General features: G+C 37.9%; 1 protein-coding gene across 6 annotated transcripts in view; it reads right to left on the bottom strand.

Moving 5' to 3' along the window:
• RABGAP1L (RAB GTPase activating protein 1 like) overlaps positions 1 to 22,255 on the bottom strand; it is a 726,923-nt gene that overhangs the window by 249,175 nt on the left and 455,493 nt on the right. For all 6 annotated transcript variants that reach the window (XM_064370670.1, XM_064370668.1, XM_064370669.1 and 3 more), the window contains 2 exons: positions 19,811 to 19,936; positions 17,161 to 17,304 (listed from right to left, as the gene is read on the bottom strand). In XM_064370670.1, coding sequence (XP_064226740.1) covers positions 17,161 to 17,304; positions 19,811 to 19,936 — 270 coding nt within the window. The remainder of the gene's footprint in view (positions 1 to 17,160; positions 17,305 to 19,810; positions 19,937 to 22,255) is intronic.

Below are 22,255 nucleotides of genomic sequence, written 5' to 3'. Positions count from 1 at the left end.
CACTGTACTGCAGCTACTATGCCCAGTTTTCTGTTTCTTAAAATATCTAAACTAAAACGACTTATTTTTTCCTCTTAAAACTCAAGAGCAAAGTTATTTCTTAGCCTGTAGAATTTAAATGAAGATGATAAAAATAATTATGTCCATTACTTCTTCATTCCTATTTTCCTTCAACAGATACTTCCAGTATGTCTACCATATGTGAAGTCAGATACTAGGTATTCGGCTGCAAACAAACATTTTTGTCTTTACATAGCTCTTCCTTTCAGACATTTATAATCGAGTGGGGGAAATAGGCATTTTAAAAGTAATGCAAAGTAAGTTGATAAATAACCACAAACCACAGGGTACTATCAGAGAAAGGAAAAGGATGTACCCATTTAAGAATGGGTGATCAGGGAAAATTTAGAGGAAGTAACATTTACCCTAGACTGTAAGGAGCTAGGCAGGTAGAATGAATAGTTCATTCCAAGCAAAAAAGAGAAAAAATGTTTTTTCTTTTTTTTTTTTTAATTAACATTCCTACTGCTCTAAAAAATATACAAACACTTTCAATCTGAAAAGATCTTAAGTGTTCCAGAAACTAAAAGAAGGCCAGTGTTCCAGTACAAAGATCAGCAGGAAGGCTGACCTTTGATACCACTGAAGAGGAAGGAAGGGAGAAACTGCAGGTCAAGTGAAACAATGTGAGTTTCATTTAGTGGGAAACCCCAGAAAGGTTTTTAGTAGAGGAGTATAATCTGTTACATGTTTTATAAAATCCTCTCTGGATGCTATGGAGAATAATGGAAAAAACATGACAGGAGGACAAGTGGGAAGAACAGTTAGGAAGTTACCTAACTGTTCTTAGGAGATAATGCTGACTTGGAGAAAGAATAAAGGTTCAAGACTTATTTTGGAGGTAGACTTGATAAACTAGTGAGTGTGTGTTAGTCTGTTCATGTGTTCCTACAAAAAAAAAAACACTGAAGCTGGGTAATTTATAAAGAAAAGGTATTTTATTTTGGCTTACAGTTCTTCAGGCTGTACATGAAGCACAGTGCCAGCATCTGCTTCTGGTGAGGGCCACAGGAAGCTTACTATCACAGTGGAAGGTGACGGAGGAGCCAGAGCATCACACAGTGAGAGGGGGAGTAAGAGAGCAGGGTTTGGGGGAAAGCTGCCACAGTCTTCTAAACGACCAGCTCTCCCATGAACTCAGAATAAGAACTCACTAATTACCAAGGGGATGGTGCTGAACCATTCATGAGATATCTGGCCCCATGATCCAATACCTCCCACAAAGACTCACCTCCAGTAATGGAGATTACATTTCAACATGAGATTTGGAAGGGACAAATATCCAAACCATATCAGACTGCATTAATATTTCCAAATATTTTCAATTATAAATTGTCAGAGATACATACATATGTAGTAAAAATATATGCATCAGAACGATTAACACTGAATTCTTTATAATGGTTCTCCTGAGGAAGGCCAAAGAAGGTGTGGTCAGGAAGAGGTATATATAAAGCTTCTAATATCATTGACATTGTTTTACTTCTTAACCAAAGATGTGAGATACGTAACACTTTAATGTATGTCTTAATGATGTCTTAAGGAGGGGGGGCAAGGAAGTGCTGGGAGGGGAAGGGTGGGGTTCCTGGCAAGGGTATCACCCCTGGGCCTGTGCCCACACACCTAGATGAGGACAGGCATTTCTGTTTTCGTCCCCAAATGCTGCATTTCCCAAGACCACCCTGGCCCACCATGCCCCCATCCAGTACCTATAAAAACTCCCAAGACCCTGGGGGCACAGACATAAGCGGCTGGATGTCGAGAGGAACACACTGGTAGAAGAACACACATGAAGCTGGACACTGAGAGGAACACACCAGCACAAGAGCACACCAACAGGCACTAGCAGACACCAGCAGGCCATTGACTCATAGAATGACTCAGAGTTTGGCCGGGGAGGTTAGAGGACAGCCCCGCCACTGGGCAGCCCAACTACAGGGGAAAACCACCACCTTCCCATTCCATGCCCCTTTTGGCCTCCCCATCCACCTCGATGAGAGCTACCACTCACTACTCAATAAAAAACCTTGCATTCATCCATCAAGCCCACGTATGATCCGGTTTTTCCAGTACACTAGAGCAAGAACCCCAGGATACAGAAAGCCCTCTGTCCTTGCGATAAGGCAGAGGGTCTAAATGAGCTGATTTACACAAGCCACCTACGGACAGCTAAACTGAAAGGGCACCCTGAAACACACCCACTGGAGCTTCAGGAGCTGTAAACATTCATCCCTAGAGGCTGCTGTAGGGCCAGATCCCACAACGTGCCTGCCTGCATGTGCGCCCTAGAGGTTTGAGCATCGGGACAACAAGGAAGCGAGCCACACCCCAACTGCATGCTCTGTGAGGGAGATAAGGGAACTTTTCACATTTCAATAATGCTTTCTTGTATGTTTTAAATATTTAATCATAAATTTAAAAAATATTGTCTAGTTATTTTATTCAATCAACATAAAACGGATTAACTGCTATGAGTTTTTCTGCACCAAAGAATACTATGAAGTAACTTTAGTTATTCCAGCTCATAAGGAAATGGACAATTTTTTATTAGGAAAAAAAATCTTATAACTTGAAATCAGTGATCCTTGTTCTGATCATGAGAACTAAACTGAATATACTGAAGTTGTTTAACAGGTCCAAGTCTTTGTGAGTCTTCAAAGAGTCTGATTTTATTAGAGCAAAATATCACTCCTATTTTTAGAAATAAATGTGTACCCTTATTTAAAAGCATTAGTTTTGACATACTTACTCTCCTGTTGTTCATCTTCCATAATTATTCCACTCTCTATTTTTTATTTAGAGATGCAAATATTGACCTTAAATGTTCCCAAATGTATCCAAACCTGCTTCTAGAATAAACATTGCAGAGATACTGCAATCTGAGCATTGCCAGAATAAAGCACATAACAATTAACATTCTCCAGTCACTTCACAAAATCATGTTTCCAAGATGCTCCTTGAAGTGTAGAAGCCACTAAACCAGCCACCCTGCTCTCTCACCATCACATTAAATGAGAACATGTAATTAATAAAATGTATGCCGCCTGATCCATCAGCACATTCTGCTGCCGCTACCTTTGAAACATGTCCAGAATCCAACCACTGTCACTACTTTGGTCCAAGCAACCACCTCCCACCCAGATTACTGCAATTGCCTCCTAACTGGTCTCCAACTTCTCTGCTTAAACTCCCCACAAACGTTGTTCAGCAATGAAACTGGAGTGATCAGGATAAAACTGTATCAGTTTATGTCACTCCTATGCTCAAATCCTGCCAATGGTTTCCTATCTCAGATCAGTAAAACCTACTCTTTACAGTGATCAAAAAAGGTCCTGTTATGGTTGGGTGTGGTAGCTCATTCCTGTAATCATAGCACTTTGGGAGCTGAGACGGGAGAATTGCTTGAGTTCAGGAGTTTGAGGCCAGCCTGGGCAATATAGGGAGCCCTTGTTACTATAAAAAATAAAAATTAGCTGGGCATGGTGGTGTACTCCCGTGGTCCCAGCTGCTTGGGAGGCTGAGGTGGAAGAATCACTTGAGCCTGCGGTGAACCATGATTGTGCCACCGCATTCCAGCCTGGGCAACAAAGTGAAAACCCTGTCTCAAAAATAAATAAATGTCCTATTAATATTTGCTGTATCTCCTCCTTCAATTTTCTCCATAGCACTTTTTATCCCTGATTATATATTCTGCTTAGTCATTTGATTATTATCTGTCTCTGCTACAAGGACAAAAACATTATGAGAGCAAGAATTTTATATGCTTTTTGCTTATCCCTCAACTGCAATGGTACTAGGCACTTGGTTAGATTTAAGTTCACGTAAATTTATTTCAACAAATGATGAATGAATGGATGTTCTTCTAAAAGTCATAAGAAGCAAAGACAATGGTTCTGCCATTTTAACTTGAGATTTCTCCCTTTCTCTGTAATATCAATGTTAATAAAAGCAAAAGACAGAATTGTAAGTTAACTGACAGAAGAATCATAAAGATCCTTGTAGGTGGGAAAGAGTTAGGATCCAGAAATAAGATTTTAGAGAGACTTTTTCTGTCCCTGAAAATTTCTGTTGATAAGTATAACTTTACTGTAGCCTATACAGTTTTTATTAGTTTAGTCAACGCATTTTTTCTCTACTCTTGTGGCCAATTGGTAGAGTTTTCAGAAACATTTATATTTATATCAGAGTCTTTAAAATTTTTTTAATTAATTTTTATTATACTTTAAATTCTGGGATACATGTTCAGAATGTATAGGTTTGTTACATAGGTATACATGTGCTATGGTGGTTTGCTGCACCCATCAACCCATCGTCTACATTAGGTATTACTCCTAATGCTATCCCTCGCCTTGCTCCCCACCACCCAACAGGACCTGGTGTGTGATACTTCCCTCCTGGTGCACGTATGTTCTCATTGTTCAACTCCCACTTTTGAGTGAGAACACGCAGTGTTTGGTTTTTGGTTCCTGTGTTAGTTTGTTAAGAATGATGGTTTCCAGCTTTATCCATGTCCCTGCAAAAAACAATAACTCCTTTTTTTTTTTTTTTTTGAGACAGACTTTTGCTCTTGTTGCCCAGGCTGGAGTGCAATGGCATAATCTCTACTCACTGCAACTTCTGCCTCTCGGGTTCAAGCGATTCTCCTGCCTCAGCCTCCCGAGTAGCTGGGATTATAGGCATGCACCATCACATCTGGCTAATTTTTTTTGTATTTTTAGTAGAGACGGGGTTTCTCCATGTTGGTCAGGCTGGTCTCGAACTCCTGACCTCAGGTGATCCACCCACCTGAGCCTCCCAAAGTGCTGGGATTACAGGCGTGAGCCAACGCGCCTGGCCTCATTCTTTTTTTTTTTTGAGACGGAGTTTCGCTCTTGTTACCCAGGCTGGAGTGCAATGGCGCGATCTCGGCTCACTGCAACTTCCGCCTCCTGGGTTCAGGCAATTCTCCTGCCTCAGCCTCCTGAGTAGCTGGGATTACAGGCACGCACCACCATGCCCAACTAATTTTTTGTATTTTTAGTAGAGACGGGGTTTCACCATGTTGACCGGGATGGTCTCGATCTCTTGACCTCGTGATCCACCCACCTCGGCCTCCCAAAGTGCTGGGATTACAGGCGTGAGCCACCGCGCCTGGCCCTGTGCCGAAGCGTTTTAGTTTAATTAGATCCCATTTGTCATCTTTGGCTTTTGTTGCCATTGCTTTTGGTGTTTTAGTTATGAAGTTTTTGCCTATGCCTATGTCCTGAATGGTATCGCCTAGGTTTTCTTCTAGGATATTTGTGATTTTAGGTCTTATGTTGAAGTCTTTAATCCATCTTGGGTTAATTTTTGTATAAGGTGTAAGGAAGGGGTCCAGTTTCGTTTTCTGCATATGGCTAGCCAGTTTTCCCAGCAACATTTATGAAACAGGAATCTTGTCCCCATTGCTTGTTTTTGTCAGGTTTGTTGATGATCAGATGGTTGTAGATGTGTGGTGTTATTTCTGAGGGCTCTGTTCTGTTCCATTGGTCTATATATCTGTTTTGGTACCAGTACCATGCCATTTTGGTTCCTGTAGCCTTGTAGTATAGTTTGAAGTCAGGTAGCGTGATGCTTGCAGATTTGTTCTTTTTGCTTAGGATTGTCTTGGCTATGTGGGCTCTTTTTTGGTTCCAAATGAAATTTAAAGTAGTTTTCTCTAATTCTGTGAAGAAAGTCAATGGTAGCTTGATGGGAAAAATCAATGGTAGCTTGATGGGAATAGCTTGAATCTATCAATTACTTTGGGCAGTATGGTTATTGGTATTGATTCTTCCTATTCATAAGCATGGAATGTTTTTCCATTTGTTTGTGTCCTCTCTTATTTTCTTGAGCAGTGGTTTTAGTTCTCCTTGAAGAGGTCCTTCACATCCCTTGTTAGTTGTATTCCTAGGTATTGTATTCTCTTTATAGCAATTGTGAACAGGGGGTCGCTCATGATTTGGCTCTCTATTTGCCTATTATTGGTGTATAGGAATGCTTGTGATTTTTGCACATTGATTTTGTATCCTGAGACTTTGCTGAAGTTGCTTATCAGCTTAAGAACTTTGTGGGCTAAGACAATGGGGTTTTCTAAATATACAATCATGTCATCTACAAATAGAGACAATTTGACTTTCTCTCTTCCTATTTGAATACCCTTTATTTCTTTCTTTTGCCTGATTGCACTGGCCACAACTCCCAATACTATGTTGTATAGGAGTGGTGAGAGAAGGCATACTTGTCTTGTGCTGGTTTTAAAAGGGAATGTTTCCAGCTTTTGCCATTCAGTATGATATTGGTTGTGGGTTTGTCATAAATAGCTCTTATTATTTTGAGATATGTTCCATCAAACCTAGATTTTATTGAGTGTTTTTAGCATAAAGTTCTGGTGAAAAAATTTTATTGAAGGCCTTTTCTGCATCTATGGAGATAATCATGTGGTTTTTGTCACTGATTCTGTTTATGTGATAGATTACATTTCTTGATTTAGGATGTTGATCCAGCCTTGCATCCCAGGGATGAAGCTGACTTGACCGTGGTGGATGAGCTTTCTAATGTGCTGCTGGATTCGGTTTGCCAGTATTTTATTGAGGATTTTCACATCGATGTTCATCAGGGATATTGGCCTGAAATTTTCTTTTTTTTGTTGTGTTTCTGCCAGGTTTTGGTATCAGGATGATGCTGGCCTCATGAGTTAGGGAGGAGTCCCTCTTTTTCTGTTGTTTGGAATAGTTTCAGAAAGAATGGTACCAGCTCCTCTTTGTATCTCTTGTAGAATTTGGCTGTGAATCTATCTGTCCTGGGCTTTTTTTTGGTTAGTAGACTATTAATTACTGCCTCAACTTCAGAACTTGTTATTGGTCTATTCAGGGATTCAGCTTCTTCCTGGTTTAGTAGTGGGATGTTGTATCTGTCCAGGAATTTATCCATTTCTTCTAGCTTTTCTATTTGTGTAGAGGTGTTTATAGGATTGTCTGATGGTAGTTTGTATTTCTGTGGGATCAGTGGTGATACTCCCTTTATCATTTTTTATTGTGTCTATTTGATTCTTCTCTTTTTACTTCTTTATTAGTCTGGCTAGTGGTCTATCTATTTTGTTATTCTTTTCAAAAAACCAGCTCCTGGACTCATTGTTTTTTTTTTCGTTTTTTTTTTTTGAGACAGAGTCTAGCTCTATCACCCATGTTGGAGTACAGTGCCATGACCTCGGCTCACTGCAACCTCCACCTCCTGGGTTCAAGCAATTCCTGCCTCAGCCTCCCAAGTAGCTGGGACTACAGGCGTGCACCACCATGCCCAGCTAATTTTTTTGTATTTATAGTAGAGACATGGTTTTGCCATGTTGGACAGACTGCTCTCAAACTTCTGACCTCAGGTGATTTGCCCGTCTCAGCCTCCCAAAGTGCTCGGATTACAGGCGTGAGCCACTGTGCCCAGCCAAATTCACTGATTTTTAAAAAATCATTTCTCGTGTCTCTAACTCCTTCAGTTCTGCTCTGATCTTAGTTATTTTGTGTCTTCTGCTAGCTTTTGAATTTGTTTGCACTTGCTTCTCTAGTTCTTTTAATTGTGATTTTAGGGTGTTGATTTTAGATCTTTCCTGCTTTCTCCTGTGGGCATTTAGTGCTATAAATTTCACTCTAAACACTGCTTTAGTGTGTCCCAGAGATTCTGGTACATTGTGACTTTGTTCTCATTGGTTTCAAAGAACTTATTTATTTCTGCCTTAATTTTGTTATTTACCCAGTAGTCATTAAGAAGCATGTTGTTCAGTTTCCATGTAGTTGTACCATTTTGAGCGCGTTTCTTAATCCTGAGTTCTACTTTGATTGCACTGTGGTCTTAGAGACTGTTATGATTTCTGTTCTTTTGCATTTCCTGAGGAGTGTTTTACTTCCAATTATGTGGCCAATTTTAGAATAAGTGCTATGTGGTGCTGAGAATAATGTATATTCTGTTGATTTGCGGTGGAGAGTTCTATAGATGTCTATTAGGTCTGCTCAGTACAAAGCTGAGTTTAAGCCCTGAATATCCTTGCTAATTTTCTGTCTCATTGATCTGTCTAATATTGACAGTGGGAGTGTTAAAATCTCCTATTTTTATTGTGTGGGAGTCTACGTCTCTTTGCAGGTCTCTCAGAACTTGCTTTATGAATCTGGGTGCTCCTGTATTGGGTGCATATGTATTTAGATAGTCAGCTCTTCCTGTTTCATTGATCCCTTTACCATTATATAATGCCATTCTTTGTCTTTTTTGATCTTTGTTGGTTTAAAGTCTGTTTCATCAGAGACTAGGATTGCAACTCCTGCTTGTTTTTGCTCTCCATTTGCTTGGTAAATCTTCCTCATCCCTTTATTTTGAGCCTATGTGTGTCTCTGCACATGAGATGGGTCTCCTGAATACAGTACACTGATGGGTCTTGACTCTTCATCCAATTTGCCAGTCTATGTCTTTTAGCTGGGGTATTTAGCTCGTTTACATTTAAGGTTAGTATTGTTACGTGTGAATTTAATCCTGTCATTATGATGCTAGCTGGTTATTTTGTCTGTTAGTTGATGCAGTTTTTTCATAGTGTCAATGGTCTCTACATTTTGGTATGTTTTGCAGTGGCTGGTATTGGTTTTTCTTTCCATATTTAGCGCTCCCTTTAGGAGTTCTTGTAAGGCAGGCCTGGTGGTGATGAAATCCCTCAGTATTTGCTTGTCTGTAAAGGATTTCATTTCTCCTTTGCTTATAAAGCTTAGTTTGGCTGGATATGAAATTCTGGTTGAAAATTCTTTTCTTTAAGAATGTTAAAAATTGGCCCTCACTCTCTTCTGGCTTGTAGGGTTTCTGCAGAGAGATCTGCTCTTAGTCTGATGGACTTCCCTTTGTGGGCAACCCAACCTTTCTCTCGGGCTGACCTTGACATTTTTACCCTCATTTCAACCTTGGTGAATCTGACAATTACGTGTCTTGGGGTTGCTCTTCTCAAGGAGTATCTTTGTGGTGTTCTCTGTATTTCCTGAAATTAAATATATTGGCTTATCTTGCTAGGCTGGGGAAGTTCTCCTGGATAATATCCTGAAGAGTGTTTTCCAACTTGGTTCCATTCTCTCCATCACTTTTAGGTACACCAATCAAATGTAGGTTTGGTCTTTTCACAGTCCCATATTTCTTGGAGGCTTTGTTTGTTCCTTTTCATTCTTTTTTCTCTAATCTTTTCTTTACGCTTTATTTCATTAAGTTGATCTTCAATCTCTGATATCCCTTCTTCTGCTTGATCAATTTGGCTATTGATACTTGTGTATGCTTCACAAAGTTCTCGTGCTGTGTTTTTCAGCTCCATCAGGTCATTTATGTTCTTCTCTAAACTGGTTATTCTAGTTAGCAGCTACTGCAATCTTTTATCAAGGTTCTTAGGTTCCTGGCATTGGGTTAGAATATGTTCCTTTAGCTCAGAGTTTGTTATTACCCACCGTCTGAAGCCTACTTCTGTCAATTCGTCACTCATTCTCCATCCGATTTTTTGCTCCTTTGCTGGTGAGAAACTGTGACCCTTCGGAGAAGAAGCAGCATTCCGGTTTTTGGAATTTTCAGTCTTTTTTTTTTTCCTTTTTCGAGATGGAGTCTTGCTCTGTCACCCAGGCTGGAGTGCAGTGGCACAATCTCGGCTCACTGCAACCTCTACTACTTCCCGGATTCAAGTGATTCTCTTGCCTCAGCCTCCCGAGAGCTGGGACTACAGGCATGTGCCACCACACCTGGCTAATTTCTTGTATTTTTAGTAGAGAGGGGTTTCACCATGTTAGCCAGGATGGTATCAATCTCCTGACCTTGTGATCTGCCCACCTTGGCCTCCCACAGTGCTGGGATTACAGGCATGAGCCACTGTGCCTGGTGTGGAATTTTCAGTCTTTTTGCAGTAGATTTTCCTCACCTTTGTGGATTTATCTATCTTTGGTCATTGATGTTGGTGACCTTTGGAAGAGATTTTTGCGTGGGCATCCTTTTTGTTGTGTTGATGCTATTGCCTTCTGTTTGTTAGTTTTCCTTCTATCAGTCAGGCCCCTCTTCTGCAGATCTTCTGGAGTTTGCTGGAGATCCACTCCAGACCCCGTTTGCCTGGGTAGCACCAGTGGAGGCTTCAGAACAGCAAAGATTTCTGCCTGTTCCTTCCTTTGGAAGCTCTGTCCCAGAGGGGCACCTGCCAGATGCCAGTCGGAGCTCTCCTGTATGAGGTATCTATTGAACTCTGCTGGGAGATTTCTCCCAGTCCAGAGGCACAGGGGTCAGGGACCCACTTGAGGAGGCATTCTGTCCCTTAGGAGAGCTTGTGCTGTGCTGGGAGATCTGCTGCTCTCTTCAGAGCCAGCAGGCAGGAACGTTTAAGTCTGCTGAAGCTGTGCCCACAGCCATCCCTGCCCCCAGGTGCTCTGTCACTGGGAAATGGGAGATTTATCTATAAGCCTCTGACTAGGGCTGTTGCCTTTCTTTCAGAAATGTCCTGCCCAGAGAGCATGGATCTAGAGAGAGAGTCTGGTTATAGCAGCTTTGTCATACTGTAGTGGGTTCTACAGCAAATTCAAACTTTCTGGCAGCTTTGTTTACATTATGAGGGGCAAACTGCCTACTCAAGCCTCAGCAATGGCAGACACCCCTCCCCACACCAAGCTTGAGCCTCCCAGGTTGACTTCAGACTGCTGTGCTGGCAGTGAGAACTTCAAGCCAGTAGATATTAGCTTATTGGGCTCTGTGGGGGGTGGCATCTGCTGAGGAAGACCACTCTGCTCCCTGGCTTTAGCCCCCTTTCCAGGGGAGTGAACAGTTCTGTCTCACTGGTGTTCCAGGTGCCACTGGGATACAAAAACAAAAAAAACTCCTGCAGCTCCCCTCAGGTGATAAAGGCAAGAGGGGATTCCCTCGGGTGGCAGAGGCATCCAAGTGAATGACCTGGTCTGAGGGTTACTAAGGCTGTGAGAAAAGCACAGTATCTGGGCTGGATAGTACCGTCCCTCATGGCACAGTCCTTCACGGCTTCCTTTGGCTAGTGGAGGAGTTCCCCAACCCCTTGTGCTTCCTGGGTGAGGTGACACCCCACCTTCCATGGGCTGCACCTCCTGCCTAACCAGTCCCAGTGAGATGAACTGGGTACCTCAGTTGGAAATGCAGAAATCACCCGCCTTCTGCAATGGCCTCGCTGGAAGCTGCAGACTGGAGCTGTTCCTATTTGGCTGTCTTGCCAGCCTTCCTATGTCAGAGTCTTAATCTTGCTTGTATAAGCTCATTCTGATGAGTTTTTTTGTGGAGGGAAATGGGGATAAAGAGGGAGAATATTGTGTAATGAATAATGAATCTACTCTTCAGATAACAAATTCTGAAAACTACCTTGAAAAGAGTATTATACCTGGTGGTATTTAATCAAATAATGTAGTACTGTCATTTTTTCATCATCCTGAGAAGAAATGAGAAGCAGAAGATATACTCTAATTTGCAGGGTCAATGATTTCCTTAAATTTCATGAAAATACCAAGTTACTATACAAAGCTGAACATATTTGGTACTCTAAAAATTGAACTATCTGGGAAGAGTCAACTTCAAACACCGGCTGTCAGTTATCCTGTGAAGACTAAAAGAAATACCAGTATTTTCCTTATGTCTTTTGAAAGAATGTGGAGGAGAAGCAAAAAACACTTTCAGAGCAGTACTGGAATCACTACTGAAAAAGGAAGTAGAATGAAGCTTCCATTAAGTCACTCACCTAAAATTTCACTTTTACCAAAGAAGCATCTCAACCACTGGGTGGGTGGTGGAGGGGAAGGTGATTAGAAACCTAGATAACTGAAGAAATTAAGCAGCAACTAAATGGGCTATACAGATGGATGGTGCAGACTGCAGGGCAATGTTATTATTAGTTGAATATTTACTGTATAGTAGGCATAGTACTTAACTACTTGATATCACAATCTCATCCAATTCTTACGCTAAACTGGAAAGACAGGTATTGTTAGTCTCATTATAGAAATAAAGAAAGTGAGATTTATATATGTCAAGTAACTCGAACAGGATTGTCGAGGAAGGGTTGACTAAAAAGTCCAATATCCTAACTCAAATGTCATACCGTCTCTACATTGCTCCTTGTAAGACCGAATACTTTGCTGGATTTTCCCCATCATAGTAACTTCTCTCATGAAAGCACTAAAGGGACTCTGCTCTTATGTCCAGTTCTCAGGCTTCCATCTGTCTGTATGCAACTTCAGAGATCAAGTGAATCATTCCAATCACCAAATGAGTTTCAGTTTGTTGCATATTTATGAACTCATATCTGACCCATTATCTGCTATCTAAAAACAAAACAAAACAAAACCTTGTCCTTGATCACAAGAAAGACCATTAACTCAAAAGTTAATGCTCATGCTACCTTGGAAGGCTGTTTGGCAGTATCCATTAAAGCTGAATGTATGTACATCCTAACCCAACAATTCCACTCCTTGGTGTGTACTCACAGAAGTGCATAGGTACGTTAACCAAGAGACAAGTTCAAAAAAGTTCACAGGATTCACAGGAACAGTATTCACAATGGCCCTCTGGAAACTAGAAACAACTCAAATAACCATCAACAATAGACTGGGAGAATGGAAAACCAAACTATGCCTAAATGCAATGATATGGATGAATCTCCTAGACATAATGATGAGTGAAATAAGTTAGACAGAAAAGAGTTTGTATTGTACAATTCCATATATATAAAGTTCCAAAACAAGCAAAACTAAATGATGGCATTAAAAGTCAGGAAAGTGCTTACTCTTCAGAGTATAGTTATTGGAAAAGGGCAGCAAATGGGAAGAGGGTTTCTGAAATGCAGATAATGTTCCATTTTTGTTCATTTTAAAAATCTGGGTGCTGGTTATTATGTCCATTTTTTGAAAAATCATTAAGTTCTACACTAATTTTTGCAAATTTTCTTTTATCTGTTATTATACTGCAATAAAAAGTTATTTTAAAGACTGCAATGTTTTATTCTTGGTGAGTTAATAGCATAATATTTACACTATAAATGTTAATACATTTGGACTCTTTCTTATCTTGCTAAACAGATAAAGGCAGATAATAAGATATAGGTTTGTTATTTAAAAAATGATTTTCATTTCAGTTACTGACTAAAAGACAATCAAAAGAGAGTTTCACTCATCTTAATATAAGAAAATGTATTTTTAAATTCCAGTTGCAAATCCCATTGCCATCCATCATCTGGAATTAACCTATGTGATCACATATTCAGGTTTAAGCAAACATTTTAAATGAAACTATTAATAATTAGCAGTTGTTCACTCAGGCTACATTGTCAACGTCTATAAAATTCTTCTCTTTTCTGCTAAATTAACTTTATGTGCTTAACCTCAGAATGAATGAAGAAATCTTGAACATCATATAGCTTAGGAAAGCATGTCATGATATGTCTTCTATGCATAAAATTTCAAACTCAACGTCTTTCTTTTTCACTTTGTGATGGGATCTTTGAGTAAAACACATTGCACGTGAATATTTTAAAAAATCAGAATGTTAAACTTTGAAAAAACACTTTTCTACCTGAGAGTTTCCTATCCTTCCGTTTATAACTAAACACTGACTCGTAACCTCAAAATTTAAACATTTTTTTAAAAACGGAGAATATGACAAAAGCAAATACCTATGGATAATCTACTTAAGACTATGTTACCAATTCTTAGAATATGTCATCACATATGAAAGAATAGCTTTTGATATAAATATTTTACTAACTACAAGAAGGAAACGGGCAAAAGAAAACACAGACATGCAGGAAGTAAAAGTTTATTCAAAAATTTCCTCTGTAAAATAATTCTTGACAAAGATGAGTTAGTGGAAAGAATAAATATCCTGAGGCACACTACAATATTGTTTCCAACAGATTATTCTGAAAAGCTACTTCATTGGTAGAGGATGTTACCATTTACTTCCCTGAATATCATGATGCTATGATTACAAGTCATCATTTGAAAACTTTTCCAACTTCCTTAAACAGCTATAGAGTAAAGGTTTAAGGGGAGAAAAAGTAGTATCTATGATGTTCTTACTGATATTAATGAACATTATGACCTTTCAAACACTGATTATAAGTCACAGTTGACAAGTAATGGGAAGGCTAATAAATTTACTTAGCTTTTCTATAGCATAAATGTTGCTAGTCTTTTTAACTGAAATTAGAAATTCATGTATCTTTAAGATAAACTTTGAATCTAGGTTTCAGAAAACCCATGGAGAATGTTCCAGTGCCACAGGAGCCACCATTCAGGCAGACAACTTTAGAAAGTCACCATTCCAGTGAACTGAAGGGCAGAGATACCACTCTATGAAAAGTGACTGAGAAATCCTATGTAGCTAGTTATGATTAAGCACATTAATTTTATTCCCTTTTCCATAATGAATACTATAGAACCAATCTAGTAAGAAATTAACCTTTCTGCAAAAGTTGTAAAGCACTAATAAATATTTGCAAGCTCATACTATACATAATTCAAAAACTGTTAAAATGTCATACTTCTTCTTTCCTATTTTTATGAAATATCATGAAATACTAAACAGCTCAGTAGGTAAAAAGTCTATGAATATTTAATTTATCACAACTTTTAGTATTAGCTTATTTTAATATTCTAGAACTCAAAGATGTGAATTTGATTTATACTTTCAAAAAGTATTGCCCTATAAAACAGGGGAGTTGGAACTGTTCACCACACCAATTTGGATAATCAGGTAGAGTTTCTGGTACAAATGAACAAATTGCTTTGTGAATACTGTGATCACACCATGTTGACTTTGAATAAAGTTTTAGCTCCTAATTCTGTATTCTTCCTTTAAGATACATTTAGAAAGGCATTTTACAAACTAATCTGTAAGTAAAACAAGTAGGAGAATTAACATATTATAAATCAGATTCTCTAGCTGTTATATATTCAGGATTTGTGAGCCTGGCAAGTCACTGAACCCTTCTTTATCAAAGCACAGTACAAATGATGAAAACTCTTACATGCTTACAAATGCCCTGTGACCTTCAGGTATTAGGCAAGTACTAACTAAAGCCATTGAAGAGGAAAAGCCTAGCCGTGCCTGCATATATAATTGTTATTGTTTTAGTAGGCTTAGAAAGAACATTATTATGCTTTATGTAGCTTATACATTGCGTCTTTTAAAATTTTATTTTTATATTTAGACTTCTAATTCCTAGTGTGATTAAAATCATTAGACTTTCCTTTTAAGAAAGAGGAATCTGGCCAGGCCCAGTGGCTCACACCTGTAATCCCAACACTTTGGGAGGCCCAGGTGGGTGGATCATGAAGTCAGCAGTTTGAGACCAGCCTGGTCAGCATGATGAAACTTCATCTCTACTAAAAATACAAAAAATTAGCCAGGCATAGTGGTCTGTGCCTGTAGTCCCAGCTACTTGGGAGGCTGAGGCAGGAGAATTGCTTGAACCCAGGAGGCAGATGGTGCAGTGAGCCAAGATTGTGCCACTGCACTCCAGCCTGGGCAACAGAGTGAGACTCCATCTCAAAGACAAAAAAAAAAAAAGGAAAAAAGAAAGAGGAATCTTTAAACAACTCAATGATAACAGAAAAACCAACGAGCCCCATTAAAAAGTGGGCAAAGGACATAAACGGATAAACAGCATTTTTCTAAAGAAGATATACAAATAACCGATAAGCATATGAAAAAATATTCAACATCACTAATTATCAGAGAAATGCAAATGAAAATCACAATGAGATATTATCTTATGCCAGTCAGAATAATTATTAAAAAGTCACAAAATAACAGATGTTGGTAAGGATGTAGAGAAAAGGGACCACACTGCTTGTGGGAATGTAAATTAGTATAACCTCTATGGAAAACAGTATGGAGATTTCTCAAAGAATTAAAAATAGAACTACCATTCGATCCAGCAATCCCACTATTGGGTATGTATCTGAAGAAAAATAAATCATTGTATATAAAAAGATACTTGTACTTGCATGCTTATCACAGCACTATTCATAATATCAAAGATATGAAATCTGCATAAGTGTCCATCAGTGGATGATTGGATAAAGAAAATGTGGTATACACATACAATGGAGTATTATTCAGCCCTAAAAAAGAGTAAAATCATGGAAGTATATACACTAAAACCCAGAATTAACCACTACGCAATATATCCATGTAACAAAACATCATTTGTAACTCTTAAATTTATATGAAAATATTTTTTTAAAAAAAGAAGAACGTTTACCTTAAGAAGCATAGTAATACAAAACTGTCTAGACTGTATTAAGCTCATAATCATGTACATAAGCGTATACTTTTGTCGTGCTTTTTAAGACTGTTATATTTTATATACATTTGTACGTCCATTAAAAAGATATACTTCTTATCTGGCAACTTTTCTATTACTGCTAAGATTGTTAAACATTCTGATGAGCAATATAAGATGTGCATAGGCGTAATATTGTTTATTTCTTTAAAAGACTAAATAAATATAGCCACCTAAGAAACTAGACACAATAAAATAAACAAATATAAACACCTAAGAAATTTTACAAACTAATTTTTCAAATATTCTACTGTATAAAAATAAAATTATATGACATAATAGCTTTAGTTTATCATTTGTCTCATCATTTGGCAGCAGTCTCAAATATGAGAAACAGAAAGATATCTGAGGAATTGAGAAATTAGTTATTATAAAAGTCTCATTTATATTCACTCTTGGAGTGTAATTGCATTAATGTTAAAAACACCCAATTCTAAATTCATTTACTTAATCTTAAAGGTCCTTTATACTGGTAACACAGTGTTACACAGATATAGGCTTAATATGAATTTAATTGTGCAAATTTAATCACCCACTTTACTTTGTAGGAATTACATATGCCTTAATATTTTCATTCCTTAGAAATAAAAAATTACAATTAAAATAATTTTTACTGAAAATTCAAATACAACTTTTTGGTCAGTGAGTATTTATGGCTTAATATCACAGGCAAAAAGAAAAGGAAGAAAACTGTAACCATTTTTAGTAGAAACTACTTTCTACTTCGGCTTAGTGAAAGATGGGAGTCACTCTACCTCACAAAGCAGTAGGTCAATGATGTGGAACACCATGCAGAGTGGGAACTTGGCAGTAAAAAGAGTGAGAAACCACTGGGATGCATACATATGAGCTTCCAGGTTCAGATCACAGAAATGGCTATGCAGGTCCGGTAGCTGTTCCTGCAAGTTAAAGAGGAAAATTTAGCAAGAGGAGCAATGAGAAGCTTGCAGCAGAACAATGAAGATCCTGCCACAACTGCAACTTATAAACAGCTTTCTATGATCACTGTAACTCTATTCTAGTATTGGCTATGTTTTATGTAACTGCACAGAAGTGATGACAGCAGATGAGAATCGGAGATATGACAGATAGTTAAGGAAAATAAAAACAGACTTGTTATAAACAACTAAGAAAGACCATCTCTTGCTCACTTGACTGTTCTTGTTTCTTGCAAAATGCTCATTTGACCAGAGCAGCTGTAGTCTAATGAATATCTTGACTCCAGGGTCAAGTCACAGCATCCCCATTCAGGGTTAAATTCTTTTTCCTTTTTTTTTGAGAAAGAGTCTTGCTCTATCATCCAGGCTGGAGCGCAGTGGCAAGATCTTGGCTCATTGCAATCTCCACCTCCCAGGTTCAAGCCATTCTCCTGCCTCAGCCTTCTGAGTTGCTGGGATTACAGGCACCCTCCTCCAAGCCTGGTTATTTTTTTTATTTTTTAATTTTATTTTTTTACTAGAGTAGGGGTTTCACCCTATTAGCCTGGCTTGTCTTGAACTCCTGACCTAAAGTGATCTGCCACTCTTGGCCTCCCAAAGTGCTGGGATTACAGTTGTGAGCCACTGCACCCGGCCCAGGGTTCAATTGTTAACAAGCTAGAAAAGAAATGTATCTTCTCTTTGGAAACCATCTAATGCCAACATTATCTGGGGTCTATGATATTTCAGTATATTTTTTGAGCCCTTAGAAAACTCCAAAGCATGACAAACTAGAAATCTGTCTTCAACATATTAAAAATGGCAAAGCAAAGAAATTGTGCAAGGGTGTAATATACAAAATTGGATATCTCCTAAAAATGCCTTTATGGTAACTTTATTTTTTCCAATTTAAACAAGCAAATACTTTCCAAAAGCATGAACAGCAAGGTATAAAGTATTAGCATAGCTATTACCATAACTGAAAGACAAAAGCGAAGACATGTAAAAGCCCACCTTCATTTTGTCTTCATACATAGACCACAAAAAGAAGAATAAAAAACAAAATAAGCCATTTCTTGAACTACATGCTTTCTTTGAAAAATAGCCAAATGTGCCCATTAGGTACTTCAAATGGAGTGTCCAAATCTCATTCAGTTAACTGAAAAAAAAAGTGCTAAGAGAAAAATGTGGTTGAGTTTCTTCATAGTACCATGAATTTGCTCTTTGCTTATTAGGAATATTTACTTGATTCTCAAAGCCCTTAGGAATACTGACCTTTGAAAATATATGAACCTTTTTGTAAATAAAAGGTAAAAAGCGAGTAATCCCAAATATTTACTTGGTAGAATTAAATCATTAAAAAGGAGCTTATTGCTGTTAATATCCATACTTACCAGGTTCTTCTACAGTCCTTTTCCTCCTCAATGCCCGTTTGTCATTTTACTTACAGCTCATTTTACATCCTCCCTCCTTTTCTTTTCAATTTTAAAGTCTTCTACCCTCCTGCATTCCCTTCTCCCAATACACTGTCCCTTTAACCTCACTGCAAATTCATCTTCTACTGCCCTGTTCCTCTAATCTTTCAGTCTCCTATTGGCTTCACTTCCCTCTTCAGACACCTACGGATCTCCTGGCACTACTTATCAATGAGTTCCTACTAGCATCTGCTCTCACATTCCACTAACCTCCTTCCTCAACCACTTTACCTTTCCCCAATACGGAATCAATCCATCCATGCATTTCCTTCACATTTCTCTTGGATACACAACACCCCTTTCAGAGAAAGTCATATAAACATGCTGCATAGACCCATTATAAATTTAAGATTATCAACTTCGGGTGGAACTTGAAAGCTAGTTAAAAATTTCTTTTGTCAGCTCTGGTCAATCATTTTGCCTGTGGTCACAATCTTTTTTATTATGTAATATTTGACACATATAAAAGAATGTATGTTTCTCACACACCTTTACAAATACATATTATAAAGCACAACAACAACATTAAGATTAGGAATTATATTTTAAAAATTTTAAATATGTCCCTACATTACAGTACTTTAGGTATGTTTTATTCTCTTATGAATATCTTTTCTGGCTTTTCCAAGTGTTCTATATGGACCCAAATAAGGATGTGGTGCTAATTAGTATGGTGAAAGTTCTTAGGTATTTCAATGTTTACTCTGTAAATATCTTCATTCCTCTACAAACAATACTTGGTAATCTCTTAATGATTAAACTCATTAGATTTTCACTTCAAAGTATGTTAAATTGGAACATTTAAAATATGAGACTATTTTTAAAATCGTATAATGGCTAAATAAATGCATTATGATAGATCAATGTAGATGTTAATCTGAAACTAAATCCATTTACATTTTCTGTAATATTCCATTAAACTTCTATAATTCATTATTGCTTACCAACTCTATTAGGCTTTTTCTATGACTCAACAAATCCCAGAGTGATGAGAGTTCCTGATTTTTATTTACCTGCATTAGTCTCTCCAACTGGTAGAATTTGCAATGAAGATCTTCAAAGTTGTTTTTGTAGAGGTCTCTCAAACCATAGTCGTACATGATTTTCACCAAAACGCAGAACGCTTGTTCCTCTGGCATCTACAGACAAGCATATACATATACAACATAAATAAGTGGCATTCTGCCAGAACGTCAGAAGTTTCTTCATGTTATTAGTCCTCTGCATAAGTAGCTGAAGGCCTGGAGTGAATGAAGTCCTTCAGAGACTGTCTTTGGCAAAGTGACATGACCTCCTTATTTGAGATGAATTATCCTCTTTTGTTAATTTTAATCATGTTGTCATTCATTCATTAGGCCATCTTTAAAAGCAGGAAATACACTCATGATTAAAAAATCAAAACACATTTATGAGGCCGAGGCAGCTGGATCACTTAAGCCCAGGAGTTTGAGACCAGCCTCGCTAACATGGCAAAACCCCGTCGCTACAAAAACTAAAAAAAATAGCTGGTTGTGGTGACATGAGCTTGTAGTCCCAGCTACTTGGGAGAATAAGGTGGGAGGATCGCTTGAGCCTGGGAGGCGGAGGTGGCAGTGAGTGAAATCACATCACTGCATTGCAGGCTGGGCGACAGAGCAAGACTCTGTCTCAAAAAAGAAAAAAATCAAAACAACGTAAAAGGATCTAAAGGTAAAAGTCTCACTCCTCCCTATTATTATATATACACTAATCCCTGGTACCTACATCCCCCAACCTCTTAATTTCTCTTGTATTCTGCCACTGATTATCTACGCAAATAAAATAATTACATTTCTATTTTGTCCCATCTTACATAAAAGATAATATTCTATATACATTGTTATACATGTTGATTTTTTTCCTTAAGGATATCAGTTGTAAATCTTTCTATCTCAGTATATAGAGTTGTCTCTTTATTTTTTTAAAAGCAATTACACAGTATTCCATTATATAGAAGTACTATGATTCATTTAACCAGTTTCCTATTGATACTTGAGATGTTCCTAATTTTTTAATCAAATAAAGCTGCAATGAACTTTGTTTATGCATAATTTTGTACATATGCAAAAATGCGGTGGGGTACAGCACATTGACAAAAGGGGGAATGCCGGGTGAAAAAATAATGCATTTTAAATTTTGGTAAACAGTGTGAGATTATACTTCCAGAGTCTTCTTGATGTTGCTACTTTCTGTAAAGTACAGTTTTCAGGGTAACAGCCAGTAAACTCTAATATATTAATTAGCTCTCTCAGAGGTATTTTTATCTAAACAGAGAATAAAGTCTGAAGACAAAGGAACAAACCTCTAAACTGTGGTATCAGCAGGTGAAAGAATATGGAAAGGTATTCTAGAAATTACATCAAGCATAAAGAAAAAGTTGTACTTACTCAATGTCCTAAGATGTAACTACTACATAAACATCTACTTTAAATATTACTTCCTTGAAAATTTACTTTTGGTTGATTATGGTATTTCATACATTTGTTAGACTAACTTCATATTTCAATAACTGAATCAAGTAGAGTTCCACTTACCCACTTAGAAATGCAATTGTTTATTTAAGATTTCACACAAAGCCACTTCTATTATAAACCATAAAATACCCAAATTTGTTAAATAACATCTCCTAGAAGTTAAATAAACACACTTCAGTGTTTTCATTTTGATTCTTTAAATATTTGCTTATTTTCTTTTTATCTATGAGTTGTTTGAGACCTTTTCAAAATTTCTGGCCACTGACCTCAGCTATTCAAGTTAGCAACTATTTTTCAGCTTCCATTTGGTTATTTAGGATATAGTTACACTGTATTCTTTATTCCTTTGTCATCAAAGCCTTAAGTGACACTAACTTGAACATATATGGTCTAGAATACTTCTCTTACCAAGTTTGAAGCATCTTCATCTTCCTCTGAGATCTCTATTAATATGGCTATACAAAACAGCTGCATGTAAGATAACTAGCCAGGCCGAGCGAGGTGGCTCACACCTGTAAACCTAGCACCTTGGGAGGCCGAGGTGGGTGGATTACCTGAGGTCAGAAGTTCGAGACCAGCCTGGCCAACATGGCGAAACCCAGTCTCTACCAAAAATACAAAACTTAGCTGGGCATGGTGGCGCACGCCTGTGGTTCCACTACAGGCAGAAAATTTGCTTGAACCTGGGAGGCAGTGGTGGCAGTGAGCTGAGATTGCCTGGGTGGCAGAGTGAGATTCTGTCTCAAAAAAAAAAAAAAAAAAAAAAGAACTGTAGCTAATCTTAAGAGAAACTAATTCATTTAAGTCTCTCTCTAAGTAAATGACAATTAGTTGAATGTCTTACCATCTGGTATCTTATGAAGGGAATATGTTTTTATTTCTTTGAATGTAGTAAAATCATTAGGGCAAATAAAAGGTTTAAGTGCCTTTTAGCATTCATATATATAGTTACTGAACAGATGAGGT

This window comes from Aotus nancymaae, unplaced genomic scaffold, assembly GCF_030222135.1.
Source record: "Aotus nancymaae isolate 86718 unplaced genomic scaffold, 86718_ANA_hifiasm-v0.15.2.pri h1tg000108l, whole genome shotgun sequence".
Taxonomy (NCBI): domain Eukaryota; kingdom Metazoa; phylum Chordata; class Mammalia; order Primates; family Aotidae; genus Aotus; species Aotus nancymaae.
The sequence above is the reverse complement of the archived record's forward strand: the minus strand, read 5'-3'. Positions and strand labels throughout refer to the sequence as shown.